At 42.0% G+C, this 17272-nt stretch overlaps 1 protein-coding gene across 5 annotated transcripts; it reads right to left on the bottom strand.

Annotated features, from left to right (window-relative positions):
• LOC111666970 (protein phosphatase 1 regulatory subunit 12A) lies at positions 1-15239 on the bottom strand. 5 transcript variants are annotated; one of them, XM_023422507.2, is made up of 25 exons: positions 14882-15239; positions 10922-11052; positions 10571-10689; positions 9588-9744; positions 9224-9368; positions 9047-9121; positions 8845-8924; positions 7442-7623; positions 7169-7278; positions 6873-7070; positions 6624-6706; positions 6433-6522; positions 6153-6251; positions 5950-6051; positions 5767-5857; positions 5517-5654; positions 5332-5434; positions 5110-5213; positions 4918-4977; positions 4812-4834; positions 4641-4704; positions 4416-4520; positions 2857-2907; positions 2579-2629; positions 1-1337 (listed from the first exon to the last, which is right to left on the bottom strand). In XM_023422507.2, exons 1-25 carry the CDS (start codon positions 15155-15157, stop codon positions 1251-1253), a joined length of 2724 nt encoding a protein of 907 aa, XP_023278275.1. In that variant the 5' UTR covers positions 15158-15239; the 3' UTR covers positions 1-1250. The 5 variants fall into 5 exon arrangements, with proteins under 5 accessions (XP_023278275.1, XP_023278274.1, XP_023278273.1 ...); XM_023422506.2 differs by having other exon boundaries at positions 6873-7067; positions 7442-7647; XM_023422505.2 differs by having other exon boundaries at positions 7442-7647; positions 14882-15238.
• Between the last annotated feature and the right edge of the window lie 2033 nt (positions 15240-17272).

A 17272-nucleotide genomic window follows, 5' to 3' on the forward strand; every position in this document is an offset into this window, starting at 1 on the left:
TACAAACACACTTTTTTTTTTTATTAGGGTGCAGACATCCATTTAATATATTAGAAAACCAACATGTGATGAAAGGCTACATGGAATTTTAATTCAAAAGGGTATTCTTCAAGACTAATATTTATACACATGTAATATACATAACCATGCTCCCTTGCAAGAGGGGAACGGACAATGAAAAACTATGAAAATAATATCTTTACCAATGGTAATAATTAAAACCATTCATAGCATAATAGGCTTTGACAGAACAGCAATTTTTTTTATAATTGTGCAATGACCTTTGACCTTCAGCTATGGGTAACTTCTCCCTCGACTTGCTAAGTGAGAAGGCGCTGCTCTGAAAAGTAAAGTTGTCTGACTGGAGGACGGGCAAAGCCTCGCAGATCTTTTATTGCTTTGCAGAGAGTAAAGTGCTGTGGTCGACTGACCTGGTTCTGCGGTCATGTTTAAGAGCATGGAGTGTGTCTGTGGTCACAAAAATAAAAATGTATGTGGGGAAGTGCATAGGTGGAGAGGTAGGTGGGTTCAAACACTTGCACGTGGAAACAAAACAACCCAACAGAGCTTCATGGACTTCGCCGTGTCGTCAGGACGTTACTGAATGTGAAGACAGAGGCTGAAATGTGTTTCAGAGCCGAGTTTTAAACAAATACACCGAAACCTTTACTGCTTGGCAACACATTCGATCTGGACTGTGAGTGGGGTAAATTCGTGAGTGTGTGACGTGAGTGTGTTCACAAAAAAATAAATACTAAGTGGGAGCTTTAAGGCCCAAGCTGCCTTGTGCGCTCAGTGGAATGTGCATTGAGGAAGTATGTGATGCACGCATAGGAATGTGTGTGCACGTTCGAGTTCCCCTGATGCACAGTCGTCGTAGATTTTGTGTTTTGTGTGTTGCACCAGCTGTGGGCGTTTTGGCTGTTGTCAAGTCTCATGTTGCTACTGTTGGAGCTCTGACCAAAGCCACGGGCCCTCATGCCATCCGTCTTCCTGTGACTAACGGGCATTAAGGCACACAAAAGCCACTCCAGCTGTTCACAGAGAGGCATCACAATCCAAGTCAAGCTGTGGTGCTCATGTAACGTAGGACATTCTGCTGCTCCTCTCCCCCCCTCTCACTCTTTGGCACTGGGAGGAATGTGTGGAAGGAGGGATGGATGGATGGATGGATGGATGGATGGATGGATGGGAAAGGGGGGGAGATCCCTGCTCTTCGTGTGTGTCTCTCTCTCCCTCTCTCTCCACATCTATTTAGAGAGTTTGCTGATGACACGGATCAGTGCTCCATTTTCATCTTTAAGACGCTGGTTGTCTGCTCTCAGGTCAACCAGAACCTGGTGGTAAAAATGAAGCTCACATTACAACACAACAAAATACACAACCAGATTTTATTCTATTATATGGTTGTATTGCTTATTTATTATGGGCCTTTTTCAGAGCAAACATTTTGACATGTGACAGGAAAAATGCAAGTGTTACTAGGATATTACTAAAGATCACTTTGCTGCTCTTAAGTGTTGTTTGACCCAACAAGCTCAATACAAAGAATCTGCACGCTTGTTAATAACACTTGCGCTTTTTTCTGCTATGAAATGTCAAAGTGTCTGCCCTGAAAAAAACCCTATTAAAAAACCATTAATCAAAAAAACAGCTGATTAATTAATACTAATGTATTAAAGCTGAGTTAACGGTATGTAAAGGAAGCAGAGCACTGCATTAAACACAGCTGAAAGAAAGACAGTGGCCTCATTTTTAACTTAGCACATTTTCTAATGATAAGGACAGTGATCTTTTGCTGCCACACACTCATAACAAGAGCTTTTGTACATGTATTTGGCTGAAATGTGGACAAACAAAGCACACAGGTGATCATCTCATTTGTTACCCATGTTGCTCCTAAAGAATCTGGATACAAGACACTGAACTAATTATCAGGTACTTATATGTGGTACTTAAGTGTCGCAACCCTGAGTGGAGGAGCTATAAAATAAAAGTTTGGTGGCAAAGAACTAGCAATAAGCACATTTAAAAAGGGGGTATTTAGCGTATTTTATTTTACCAGCAGCCAGTTACCTTCAATTGGAGCCAGGCTTGCTGCTTCCCTGTTTCCAGTCTTTATGCTAAGCTAAGCTAACCTACTGATGGCTCCAGCTACATATTTACTGTACAGACATGAGAGTGGTATCAATCTTCTCATCTAAAACTCTGCAAGAAAGGGAAGCACATTTCCCAAACTGTTGAACTATTCCTTTAAAGAAAAAATTACCTACACTCTCTACTTTTCCATTCTGATTCAATATAAAAAGGTCAGACAATTTACAAAATGAGTAACTGGTATTATGAAGGCACAGCTGGGCTGTTGGACAAGTACAACAAAAAACATCATCTATTAATTTGATCAACAACCAAATTAAGCTATGAGATGTAACAATAGAGAGAATACACTGTGAAACAGCTCTCTACAGTGTGCCTTCACCACTCTGCTGAACTGCATAAGCTAAAGCCAAGCTAATCAAGCAGGAACATGCAAAGTGTCTGTGGCCATGATCAGATTTCGTTCTGAGTATCTCCTCACCTTTAGCTCCTCCTCCAGCTCTGCCATTCGCCGCTCCAACATCCTCCGGTCCTGATGCCAGGGAAATGTGAGGGATGGTGGGGGTGGGGGGGCAGACAGGAAGTGATGTAAAGAGGAAGGAGGAAAGCACACAAAAGTTGAGTGAAAACAGGTGAGAAAGTTGGAGGTTGGAGTGGGGGGAGGGGGGAGAGAGCGTCAACAGACAGCAGGGGTGGCAGTTGTGAGCCAGATGAAGCTACAAAAATCAGCACGTAACATCATCAGCAGAGAGGCATTACCTTTCTCTCCAGCTCCAGCAGGGCTGAACAGTCACTGAAGCGCTCCTGTCTCTGTTGGATGCAACAAAGCAACAATATTAACATTATCTCCACAACAGTGGGTATAAAAGTTACAACCTGTGATGTGTCTGTTTTGCTAAATTATATTTTTAATTAAAGAAGACTGCAGTTTTTGCTCCACAACCACTGTGTCCATCAGTACAGGATGACAGTAAATGCAACGGTAAAACATAAAGGTAACAGCAGCACAAGTGGTCACAAAGTTCACAAAAACATCAGTTACACTGCATTATTTTACTAACATTAACCACCTTTATTGGTCATACCAGACCAAGTTACGACAGTAGTGACCAAACCTCTGACGACACTGACCTGAGCCTGGTGTGTTTTATTTCTCATTAATTTAGCTTTTCATTTATATGAAAAAAAAAAAAAAAAAAAAAGTGTTATTTCTCCTTGCAAAAGTGACAGTCTCGTTTTAACCGCTTGAGTCAGCGGCTTTAAAAACATCAAGCAAACAAATGACAAGCAGGAAACAAAAAACATGACTGTGTCCAAAATCTCTCACTGTTAGCTGTATACACATTATATAAAGGGAGTTTTACTAGAGAGGAAAAAAAAAAACCCTCTCTCCTGACCTCTCTGGCATCTGTCTAAATTGGCCTTATTTTCCTTGTCTGCAGAGGGCATTATGGTAGTTAGCTCTCAGTTATGGACCACTGATTGTACACCATTTTTCATGGTGCATTGTAGGTCATTGGGGGTATAAATAGGCAACAGTAATTCTCAAGGCAACACAAATAAATAAATAAAAAAAATGCTGAACATCCTATATAATGAATAATGATTGAATTCTATAATCGATGTCTCCTGCTGAGGTTCAGTGTTACTTCTTGTTTTATTTTGTGACATTACCCCTGAAATATTTAAATGACCTGCTTTAATGTGGCGTAACAGGAGCTCAAGCAGAGACAAGCCATTAAGTCAGTGAACTGACTCAGTAATGTCAGTTACTTTCTAAGGTTTGCAATCATTTGCTAATATTAGCCACCAAAAGCAACTGGTCACACCAGGGGCCTCATTTATAACCGCTGCAGACGCACAAAACAGGGCCTGACGGAGGTGTACGCCACTTCCCACACAAAAGTTGGGATCTATCAAAACAAACTTGACGGGAGAATGTGTGCACATGTATGAGAGCAAGGGCGCATTGTATTTTAAATTAATTCATTTGTAAGATGATTAAATTACTCTTCTAAAAGTTCCATATTTTCACCTTTAATGATAATTTTGATTAAACCAAGAAGTTTGACATGTTTTTATCTTTAAAAAAAAAAAAAGCAATTGTGATAAACAGAATAGGGTTTGGGAGGATAGCCTGACGGGTAATAACCACCTGAACTGAACACAAAACAGGGAATCCAAGAAAAACAGATGGCATACAAAGACAGAGCTTACAGATTACCGGTTTTACCACTCTGATATGCGTCCTTTTGTCTTTGCACAGGGAAGGTTAAAATAACAGTTTGCATTTAACTTTTGTCTATCTGTGTCATCACCTGCGTGGCCTTTTCCAGGTCCAACCTAGTCTGACTGATAATCCTCTGAGTGTCCTGCAGCTGAGACTGGAGCTGGCTGTTCTCTCTGGAGACCTCCTCGAACAACTGACACACACACAAACACACACACACACACACACACACACACACACACACACAAGTAAATAACTGGGACAAATAAGAGAAACAAATTTTGTGACCTTAATATCGGCCCTGTCTGCCGACCTTCTTAAAATCCTTGGTCTCAGATTCTCCTCCCTGGGTATAGTCGTTACAGGATACATCTGACCTGAGTGGATGAGGAGAGCAGAGGTCAGAGATACTGCTATCACAGAGAGTGTGCTGACAGAATGAAGAAAGAGGGGAAATCAAATAGGTCAAAGGATGGATTCATACCTGGAACTCAAGTGTTTGTCTGTCTGTAAACAGAGAAGACAAACAAGTTATGGCTGGTGTCTTATGTTACAGTCCACTGTGACCACAAATAAACACACACACACACCTGTGGATCCAGCCCACTGCCTGAGAACTCTTCCTCTCCACTGGGATCATTGTCATCACTCTGAAACAGACAGTGCAACATGTTCTTATAAAACTCACAGCACTGGTTTTGTTTCTTTGGTCTTTTCTTGCATCAAGTTTCCAGATAAAGAAAAAAAAAAAAAGAAAAAAAAAAAAGGTATGTGTGATGTACCTCCCCGGTCCTCTGTGCCTTCCTTCTGGCCCGAGCTTGCCTCCTCTCCCTGCGCTCCCTGGCCCATCGCTCAGTCTCACTCTCCCCAGTGCTGGCCTCAACATCTGGAACAAAGCCAGACAGTGGACGTTAAACACCAAATCAACTATTTCAACTAAGTCAATTTCTATCGTTCCTATCGTCTCTTGTTAGGAATAAAAGGGACGTGGTGGCGGCGCGTACCTCTCCTGTCAGAAGCCTGAGGCCGTGGAGTGCCAGCGGGCTGCGTGAGGCCCAGCAGGTCCGACTTCTGCAGGCTGGCAATACGAGACCTCCAGCTCACTTCCTGTAAACACAGTAAGTGATGTCACATGACGTTATATAAGTGCAGCCAAAACAGGGCTATAACTCTGAAATACGGCTCTCACCCCCTCCTCTCCCTTCTTCGGTTTTGCTTCCTTCTCTTTCTCCTTCTCTTCCTCCTCCTTCTTTTCTCTCCCTTTGTTGTCAGTCTTCATGGTTTTCATGGTCTTCTCCGCTTCCTGCAGATCTGTTAGTGTCACCCCCTTCATATGCAAGAGACAACACCATGTTATGTACCAGACTGACCAACACAACTTCTCCAGAGCTGGGCGGCTTCCTCCTCATCTCCCTCTCATCAGCAGGTGGCGTTTGTACCTGAGTGGAGCGGCGGGACTGCCGTGCGTGTCTGGAGCGAGCCTTCCTCTGCGCCTCTGCTTCTTCATCCCGCACTGGCGTCAGATAGGATCTGCACAAATCAAATCAAACTTTTAAGCCACAGAACAGCACCAGCATCAGGCTCGCAGTTTAAAAACCATCAGCCCCGCAATAATAACTCACTTGCGCCTCTGCTTGGTCTCCTGTTCGCCCGTGGTCGTGCTCTGAGAGTTGGAGGTGGTGACGGCAGACTGATCCTTCTTCTCTGTCTGTTCCTGAGGAAGTCTTTGGGAGAAAGATAAGAGCTGGCTATCAGATCTTTCAGATAAGTGCGGAAAATGTTCCAGACAAATTGACATACGGTACAGTATACAAAAATTAAATACCTCTGCGCCAAGACACTGTTAAGGCGGCTGAGTCCAGCAGAGCTTGTTGTGCTAGCTGAGGTCAGGGTGGGGTCATCCAGTCTCTTTCCATAAGATGAGCTAGCAACATGACAAAACCCATTGGAAACACAAAGGCATCTTTCACAGCCACACACACACACATACATACATTTAGTATTCACTGCTGGGGGAATGTAATGTGCTGTGACACTGCAGAAACAATCGCACGCAAACAGGAGAGCAAACAAGTACAAGACGGGCAGTGAGCAGCATGACTGACCTGTGAAGCAAATAGGGGGTGGAACTAGTGAGATCATTCCCTGTTTGACTATGAAGGCGCCGGGTGTAAGAGGAGCTACGGCTTAGCCAACTGAAGGAGACAGACAGGGTGACAAGGGCACATATGCAGTGACTCAGAAAAACAGATTCTGGTTTCACAAGTGCAGGAAGCATATCGGAGCACAGGCCCACCTGTTGGAGTTGTCAGGGCTGCTGTCTGGAATACTGAAGAGTCTCCGTGTTGGAATAGGTGGTACCCTAGCGAGCCTTGGCTCCTGACGACAAGGGGTGAGAGCAGTTCATCAGTTATTTATATGACTCAGTGAATGGAAGCTGTAAAAGAAGCCTACATTTGGCACATCATGCTGTATTTATAAAATAATAGCTGTGGTTTCACGGGTGTATAAATGCTTGAATCATGTGGGCGCCTGTGGTGCGTACCTTGGTGTCGGCCTCGGAGCTGAGGCGTGGGCTGGAGGCAGAGCGGGTCATGCCCAGGCCTGACTCTGGAGGTCTGCTGGCATCCTGGCTGGAGTCAGACAGTCCAACTGAGCCCAGAGTCACCGAGCTACCAGCCTTCCTCAGAGATGTTCTCCAGGAGCCGGGGGCCTCAGTGGTTGTGGGTTTGCTTGGTTCCTGCTAATCAGCCAATAAAAGTCACCATTTCTGTTATTTAGTACTGTTATGCAGCTAAAATAGGCATTTGATATTGTTTATATAATAACTCTATATATGACCTTTTTCACTTGGCTTGCAGCAGTACTCGTTGACATGGAGGTAGGAAGCAGGCTGCTGGTGTTTCGTTTGTTGTTCAAGTTATTAATGATCTCTCGGTTTTTCGCTTTCTCTGCAACCGTGCAAAGGTCAGCAATTAATGAATCATGAGGTAAATCATAAAATCATAAAATTCTGATCTGCTAGAACATGTTACTTCTTAAACACACTTTGCTTAAATATTGATTAGCAGCAATACCAAAGATTTCCTTCAAAAAAAGGAAACTTTCTCACACCTGACTCTGCATCACTCTCAGATTCACTCTCCTCCTCCGAGCTGGAGCTGCTGGAAGCTTTTGCCTGGCTCTGAGACTGACTTTGTCCCGTCTGGCCTTCCTCCTCCTCGTCCTCAGCCGGACTGCTCTGCAGGGCAGGAGGTGGGTGCTTCTCCCGCTCGTGGAGGCAGATCTTCTCCTTACTGCTCATACGAGAGATAGATGTCCTGCAGGGGCGGGGCCAAGGTGGGGTGGAACAACAGGTGGCATGCAGGGAGCTGATCAGTGAAGGCAATCATTCCATGTGCAGCCAATTAGAGCGAGCATGCGCCAATCAACACACCAGTGGGTGGGACGGTGGGCTCAATTTCTGTGATGCCGTGTGAAGAACTGCTGTCTTATCACCATTTACATGCTACATGTAACTTTAACCAATGTGTTTTTCCAAATTGCCTGTTTTACAGCTTGTCTGATCTTTTCTTCATGTGATGATGCAAATCTTACACAAAACCACAGGGATAAAATAGCAGCACAGCACCCACACAAATGGCAAACAATTACTGTGTCCCAATTCTACACTATATACTAATTGTATATGTATATACAATAATATACATACATACATACAATAAAAGAAATCAGTGTTGCATTATGAGAGTATGGTGTAGTTTAAATAATAATAAAAAAAAAAATTGCCTTATTTTGACACGTTTCACTCTACATACTCAAACCCTGCTTAGAATTCATGTGCATAATGAATGGGACATACATAAACTCATTATGTGGTGACTATTGCATACATCTCTAGGTGTATTAGACTGTTGTGGCTAATGTTGCAAATTAATGAGCACAGCTGCTTCATGGCAATGTTGGATTTTTATTTATTTAATTGGATCTGTCAGGTATTTAATTTGCTAGATTAGCAATATTTTAGAAATATTCGTAGTTGTTATTTTAAACACAAACCAAAGGATAACAACAAACAATACATATAAAAAAATTAAATAAATATAGCCTATTCTACTCCTTTATTATAGCAGAGATGCTCTTGTAAGGTAATTATTTTTCTCTGTCTGCTCAGCATTGCACTGCGGGACAAAAATATGTATTGACACCACGCTGAAGTTTTTTTTTTTTTTTTTTTTTTAAAATATACTATATTTCTTTATGTTGTATGTACAGTTAGTATTTAGCTTGATACTGGGACACAGTGTCACTGAGCGCTACATCTATCCAGAACAATGTCAGTGGATAGAAGTAACGTGGTTCACATGAATGCTGGGACTGTAAACATTATACCTGCATGCAGACAACTGGTACTGGGATTACTGGGGTTCAGCTGAGGAACAGCGTAGCGTGTGCCCACACACACACACACATACACACACACACACACCCCGACACATCAACACACTGGCACTGACCTGCGTGCGCGAACTGGTACCATGGAGATTTGAGGGCTGGTCTCAATAACAGGAGTCTGTTTCTCTTTCTCGCTGCGTAACTGAAGAGGAATATAAACACACATAAACACAGAGAACATTCACCGCTGTAAGACTATCAATCATATCAGGTTTAAATAACTGAGTCGGATAGTCGTGGATCCTGTGTGAAGGTGGGACTCACAGCGTTCTGTTTCTTCTGTAGCTCCTCCAGAGCGTCCACCAGGTTCTCATCGGCAACATCTAGAGGTGTTTGGCCCTACAAGGACATTCACAGCATATGATCAGTCACGGTGCGATCTAAGGCTTCAGTCACAGACAAAGAAGAACGCCAAGCAAAGGTTGTTTGTCTCCTGCTCACCACATTGTTGACGGCACCCATATCACACATGTTGTCAGCGAGAAGGGTGCACACCTCCTCCTGCCCCCAGTGAGCTGCTGCATGCAGGGGCGTCCAGCTGTCCGTGTCCCTGCTGTCCACATCCACCCCGCACTGTAACAGCACCCTGAGCAAGGTTAGGGAGAGGGGAGGGAACAAGGAGGGAGAGAATGAGGAACAAGGCCATGAATAAAAGCTGTTTGACTTGGTGTGACACCAAAATACGACAAAAGCTAACAAGCTGTCATTGCTGTGTATGTATGTGTGTGTGTGTGTGAGTGTGTGTGTGTGTGTGTGTGTGTGTATGTGTGTGTGTGTGTGTGTGTGTGTGTGGACTGATGCTCACTTCAGGACTTCAATGTAGCCTTTGGCAGCAGCAACATGGAGAGCGGTCGCCTTGGTGTTTGGGTGAGGTGTGAGAGTGCCACCTCCTGCCAGCACCGCCATGGCGTCCTGGAGCATGATCCTCTCTTCCTCCTTTCGGGCCTTGTCCACGTCTATGCCTGTGACGCACACATGAACACACAGTGGCAAATGAGCTTCCCAGCCAATTTTTAACATATGATGTTCGCTCAGTGTGTATGGACGAGAAATAGAAAACGTTTCAGTTGCATTTGGATCTCAGCAAACTGTGCGTTTAACAGTGATGAAGATATAAGCCTGGAGCCTCTGTGCACATCAGTGCTATGAAGTTCAAAGAACACTTGGTACAAATCGTGACTCTGTCCTCATTTCTCGATTCAGAATGAGGGCGTGTTTTAATCGTGACCACTTGTAAAAAGTTTTAAGTCTATACATTTATGAGACCGATTTTTAGAGATTTTCATCACCATTTTTTTTTTTGCTCCATGCAATTAGATCTCTGTATAATTTCCTAATTGATTCTGCCTTCAAAAAATAACTGATGCCAAAGCTGTAGGGAATCAGTCATTTAAACAACATGGACCAAGACAGTAAAGCACCTAAAAGCATCTGATCATCTACATTATCACCATCATTGACAGTTTCCCAGAACCAAAGGTGACATGTTCAAATACCTTGAACCACCCAAAACTCAAAGATATTCAATTTACTATGACATAAAGCAGAAAAAGCAGCAACCACCAAATGCTTGGCAAATGAAAAATGACAAACAATTAAGCACAGTTCTCGCACTTATAATTAAAATGTATATAATGATAACCAAAACACGTCATATATTGCAGTTATCATGTACTTAAGATTGTCATAAAGATCACACGCAGTCATGTGTCAACAGAACTGATAAGATGCAACATAGGACTTTGAGTCAAGTGGAATCGTTAACGTGGCTACCCAGCAATTCCTCACCTTGTTTCTTGATTTCAGCTTTGAGAAGTCTCTCCATGGCGTCTTCTGTGGCCACGTCCAGAGGAAGCTCCCCTTCACTGTTCACCGCCCCGACGTGAGCGCCGTGCTCTATCAGGTATCTTCAAAAACAAAAGCACAGTTCAGACTGCAACAGTTACACCAGAAAACGGTATAAAATATATATATACATGAATAAACTGAGTTCACTGTCATCCACTAAAATGTCCTGTCCATGCCTATACAATGTTTACCACTAAACTGACTCAGAGTGACTGTAGGCCTGATAACTGTGTGTATTTAAATCACAATGGTTGACAGTGATGTGTCAGCGTGGTGACAGTCAACACTCACTTAGCGATCTGGATGAAGCCGCAGGACGCTGCAGCGTGCAGAGGAGTCCAGCCCTCGTTGTCCCCTCTGTTGACGTCACTCCCGCTCTCCACCAGAAACTGCACCATCTCAGCATTTTCATCAATGCAGGCCTGCCAGAGGACACACAGCCACATGATGGATTGCTGTACAAGTGTTTACCGTTTATTATAAGAACCCCTGTTACACATATTAAAAAAACAGAAACCAGACTGCACACGTCAGTCAGAGTCCAGTTTCAGTACAGTAGAGAAGGTCTTGACCCCTTTTGGTTTGTTGTGAAAGTCAGAACTCAAGACACTTCCAAAATCTATTAAATTCAACTAAAGCACTGGGTCTAAAAACAATGACTACTGTGTCTACTTGTTATAAAAACTTTCTGTTAAGTGGGCTGCTAAAAGCCCTCAAGTACTTTCCAAAACAGTCATTTCATGGCGCGAGTGAACAGCGAATCCATTTAGCTGCTTTTCCTGAGGCTGGTCGAGCAAAGATCCCAATGTGATCCAACACAAGTCCCAAGATGAATCCCATGAGAACCTTATGGTGCTATGTTATGCTGCTTTAATTTCACCTACTATCTGATCCCTGCACCAGTGTCAAATTAAAATCTAAATAAGTTATTAGTTAGTAAGTTAGTATCAAATTAAATTTGTAAGTTAATAACCTTGCAACAGTAGCAGTTCATTCACTCGTTTTTAAAAAAATAGGGGTTTTATGCTTCAATTATTTACAGAGATGATTGAAAAGGTTTTTACAGTGTGCACCAGCAACTAGCTCTAAAACTGATAAAGACCAGCCAAAATTTAGAGAGTTGTGAACCTCTCTGCAAAGAATAACACAAAATATTACTGATTCTCTATCAATGTCACAGCCCAGCCTGTGATGATGTGAGGACTGAGCATGCACTAACATTATTTTTTCATGTTTTGTGAATGTCCTGAAAATTCAAGGTAATACCATCATATGGAAATCATATGAAACTGGAAACCGAATATTGTGCACTATGCACTTTCGGTGAACTTCTTAATCTGATCTTCATGCATTTCGCCTTATTTAATAGATTTAGTACATAGTGCTTAAATCAAGGTCTCCTACCGCACTGAAGCTTTAGTGTTGTCCCTCACTTGTAAGTCGCTTTGAGTAAAGTGTCTGCCAAATGAATAAATGTAAAGGTGTATGTAAAATATGAGTTCAACAATTACATATATCATTGGTGATTCATTTTTTAATGCTAACTACACAGGAAGATTATTCACTTGTTTTAATAAAATAAGAATTTTATGAGTCAATGACAAACAAACATCTACAGTCATGCTAATGACTCTGTGACAATGCACTTGGACACAATTGTGCTTTGAGCTAAATGCTAATGCTAAAATGGCAACATGCTCACAGTGAGAATGCTAAGACGCTGATGTTAAGCAGATATAGCGTTATTGTTTTCCATGTTCACCTTAACATTTATTAATTTCTGAAAGATAAATTACAGCTGAGATGGGAATTATATTCATTTTGCTGGAATGTGATTATACAACTAAGTGAAAGTCTGACCTGCTGGTGGCACCAGATAAAAAATAAAAAGTCATTACAATTCATCCTGAGAGGGGCATGAATGTTTGTACCAATGTTGACATTTTATTCAAAAGCACAAATGTCAACCTCACAGTGGTGCTAGAGGGAAAGTCAGCTGATCGACAAAGTCTTTAAGGTTCATCCTCTGTAAAAAGGATTTCATTGCTATCCATCTATCATTTGTCAGTGTGGATAGAAATCAGCTTGAAGTGATTCTCACTGATGTAAACAGAAAAATCTTAATCTGTACTGGAGTAAGCAAAGAGCACGCACATAGATTACTACTTATGTTTATTTGGAAAACAAAAATCAAGCCAACCTTTATCTATGCTTATTTTCCTGGTTTGCTTTGTGTATCTCATACATAGAACTACCTAAATAAGGAATATGTTTCAAGATTTCATCACTACCAGCTGATGAAATGACACTGATCAGGTGACTACACTCCCTAACGTAACAGTCTTTCATTATTAGTTATATATAGTTATCACAGTTACTCTGCAGGATGTCAAAGCAGCAAGTGCCTATACCCACACAGAAACCTGTCCATCAGTCCTGTCTTAAGCCACCTAAGAGGCTTTGCTTTTGGGCTAAATCAACTAATCACAAAGCTGCTACAAGTCCCCATCCCTCCTTCATAATATGAGATAATTACTCGGGGAGTATGGTGGAAAAAACAAAAACATGGTCACTGTAAGACCCTGAGCTGAGGCTTGTAGTATGCTCCGGAGCCAGAGCATGGCAAATCAAAGGCAGGCTTCACTCTCAACAGAGGGGAAGCCCTCTGAAACAAGTGGGTGCTCCAAGCTGTATGAATGAACAGAGGGCATTTCTCGCACCCTGTGCATTAGGAGGGTGCACACACAGGCTCCCAGCAGACTCCTTCACTGTGTCATCAAATGACTCATTGTGGAAATGGCCTTTGACAACAGCAGCTTGTGCTGTTTGAGGAATGTTTTCCATTTCTTCATCCGAAATCCCCAAAGTCCCCTCCATGGGGAATTGGCAAAGGGAAGGAGAAAAAGAAAGAGAGACAGAGAGAGGAGGAGGAGGAAGAGGGGGGCAAAAGAGTGAGAAAGAGTGGAGAAGACAGAAAGGCTTTGGATGCAGAGGATGGAAAGTTTGGAGTGTGTGGGCCTATATTTAATTCTGGTTGCCAGGCAACCCACGAGCAACAGGGGAGGAAGGGATGGAGGGCAGGAGAGGGACCACACTGGGTGACAGTCCAACATGTGGATCGACCAAAAGAAGGCCCACTTACTGAACATCCAGGCAGGAACATGCTCACTCACTCATCTGAACTGGTCATGGGAATGCAGCCTCTCAAATACATACAATTGTCTCAAATTAGGAGGAAAACACCAATCATCTCTGGGAATGACATCACAGTGAAGCTGAACCAGCACTCAGCTCCAGTGGGCCAGAAAATTAAAAGCACAACATCTCTTATGTTGACAAGTATGCTTAGATATCAAAGTTAAATCCATCCAACTGTGAGTTCACTGTATGTGAAGAGGCGGCAATGTGTTTATGACACACAGTATCATAAAAGCAGAGGAAATACTGCATCACCAAGGGCTTGTGTGACAGTGATGTTGTCCAGACTGCTCCGCTGTGTTATGACTGAATGAAGGGGAGGGAGGGAGCTGCATTAAAGCTGGAACATGCTCTGGAGAAGCCAGTGCAGCCTATTTGGGACATAAACTGCAATTAAAAAACTGAAGGCTAAACCACACTCTTTCTGACTAAGTTGCCCTGTTTTTAATCAAAAGACTCCCCTTTGCTTTCCTCCTTGAGAAAAATACTAAAAACCTGTTGATCAGATGATAAAATCCTCCCTGAATTCAACGACCCAGTATTTCACTGAGAGTCCACCGAGGACTGTGTGTCACAAGTCGGACACTGTGCTTATTAATGTCTAACAAAGATCCCCCAGGCTCAGAGCTGTTTTTACTGTCTCCTGCTAGCTGCTGTCCCCCTGCCCGCTTGTATGCTACAAAAAAGAAGCCTGCAACTTACGGAGTACAACAGTGCGGATGAGCCAGCCTTCCAACGGGCTACTAACCTAACTGTGTCTGTCCACACAGGCCACAAATGCTGCTGCTGGGGCGATAGTAAAGTTCAATTTAAACTACAGAAGAAGCTCCGTTAAAAGCAACGGGAATGTTCGGATTTACGTTAACTGGGAAATTTAACCTCTAACTGCCCGGTAAGTTAAGTGAACGCTTCTCCTCTGTGAGGATCATTAACGGATAAACCGTTGCCGCTAGTTGAGCGACAGTTAGCAGCAACTCAGCGGTGAAGTCATAAACAAATAAATTAATGAAAACACAAACACGGTTAATAACAGAGACTCGATAAACTTGCTACCTGATGAAGCGCTGTCAGTCCGTCTATGTTGGCGTGGTTGATGTCAGCTCCCTGCCGGAGCAGCGCTGCCACCTCCTCCCGGTCTCCGGCGGAGCAGGCGGCCATAAACACTGCTCCTTGGGCGAACCGGACTTTCGTCCGCCGCGTCCCGGAACCGCCCGAGGTTTCCCGCGCGTCTGATCCCGTCTGATCCGTCTCCGAGCCCAGCCATCGCTGCAGCTGATCCTGCCGACGCTGTTTTGCAGCTTCGGACCGGGAATGGTCAGTGGCCGCCATCTTCCCTGGTCTGTCCCGGACAGATTCAGCTCATGGTACGAGGAGCAGCGGAGTGGATGGTTTGGATTGAGCCTCCCCCGGGCTGCGCCCCCTGGTGGAGACAGAATGGAGACGAAGCCATGAATTTCTGGGCGAACTTCTGACAGAGTGGCAGTCCTTCGATGCCTTCAGGTACTCCTCGGAAATGTGCGTTTTTTTCTTTTCTTTTCTTTTCTTTTCTTTTCTTTTCTTTTCTTTTCTTTTCTTTTCTTTTCTTTTCTTTTCTTTTCTTAAAAGCAGCCAAAAGTACATATTACAAATGTTACTCATAAATTTGCCTGTTAGCAATACAAGACAATGACAAATTTTAAAAACAAAACAAAAATTAAAAAACACATAAAAGAATGAGCCCAAAAAACACACACATTACATTTCATTTTTTGTGACCATTCAAATATTATGATAATATTCAAATATTTCTAGTCATAATTTATTTTACATTTTATATTATATATTTTTATTTTTTATTTTTAAAGCAGCCAAAAATAGATAAATAACTTGTAGACTAGGCTACAAGCAATAACTGATGGATAACAATGTTGAATAACATTTGTAGTTGAATAGATAAAAATAAAAACAAACAAAATAAAACAATTAGCCTATAGAAATAGTGCAGAATAATTGATTAATGATTTTACAAATAAATACTTTATGATACATTAATATATTTTATTTTTTGTGACATGAGCACATGTACCTAGGACCTAAATTCAAAATGTTTAAAAACAATTTTTTTTGTTAAATCTTTTGTGGTTTTTATTCATTTATTTATTTTGTGTTCATGTGATGTGTTCATGTGCTTTATGTTTTTATTTTGCGTTTTGTTTTCCACTCCTGCACAACCACTTTTGGTTGATTGATTACTTTGAAGACACCATCTACTCCGCATGCACACACGCAATTACCAGTAAAGTGACATGTTATTATTTATGATCGTGTGAAAATTTTCCATTGTAGCCAATTCATGAAAAACTTAAAGTGGGCCTGGGTGAAAGTGAAAATCAAGCACTTTATTAGGAGCATCACAAAAATGGTTACTAATGGTGATTATGAATAAACATCTATTAACTCAAAGACCAACATAACATCAAAATGCATAAAATTAAAAAAGTCTGCATGCGCTCCACACTACAACTTTAGAGGTAGACTATTAAATATAAATATAAAATGGTATTTAGTAGGCTAATGGAAATTCAGTTTCCAGGTCCCATTTTTCCCGACATCACTTGAAGGCATTGTCACGTTTTATGTCGTACTCTAAAATCTCTGTGCCTGAAAAACACTTCAACAAATATTTTGTCTTTGAAGGCAATTTGTTAGGTTCCAGGATTCCCTGTTTTTACCAAGCACTGCCGGTTAAACAGCTTCCGCAACAGACCACAACTGTGACCGTGTGTGATGAGTTCTGTTGTAATATGACTGCACTGATAAAGAGTGTGGCGGAATGCGCCTCTATTGTTGACAGTGCGTTATGACAAGTGTCTCGTCTGTAATAAATCTCTTTAAGTCATCGTTGCACAACTTTATTAACTTTTATTTATTAAGTAAATAGATCTGTATGTTTGACAAGCAGCTGACATATGACATGATGCACTACTGTGAAAGAAAGTAGTTGAGACTATATGAGACTTAAAACAAAGCTTGGCTATATTACGAAAAACTATGAATTACTATTATGGCTGTGAATTCAATACAGCAAGTGTTGAAATATTACTACATAGTAAGAGATTAGATGGTTACAGGTGTGAAACCATATGAATCTTCCCAACGTCTATTACTATGATAATTACATAAGTTGAGTTTTATCATCACAGCTCCTAATTACTTTGACAGAGGATTTTATGAATACACACTATTTAGTGTGTAATCTCTTATCCCTTTAGCTGCTGTCAAACTGTATCTTGTAGTATATAAAAGAACTGCATTATTTCTGTTTTATACTCACAAGTCAGGAACCAGCAGTGGGCATTTGTTATTTTGCTGGAATCATCTGGACGCCTCCCAAATACACCTTCAGGTCCACGATCCACTGTTTGACTTCTGTTAAGCATGTGTACTGTTCCCTGTCCTGTGTGC

This window comes from Seriola lalandi, unplaced genomic scaffold (genome assembly GCF_002814215.2).
Source record: "Seriola lalandi dorsalis isolate HSWRI2012SDOR001 ecotype SW California unplaced genomic scaffold, Sedor1 jcf7180002054682, whole genome shotgun sequence".
Taxonomy (NCBI): domain Eukaryota; kingdom Metazoa; phylum Chordata; class Actinopteri; order Carangiformes; family Carangidae; genus Seriola; species Seriola lalandi.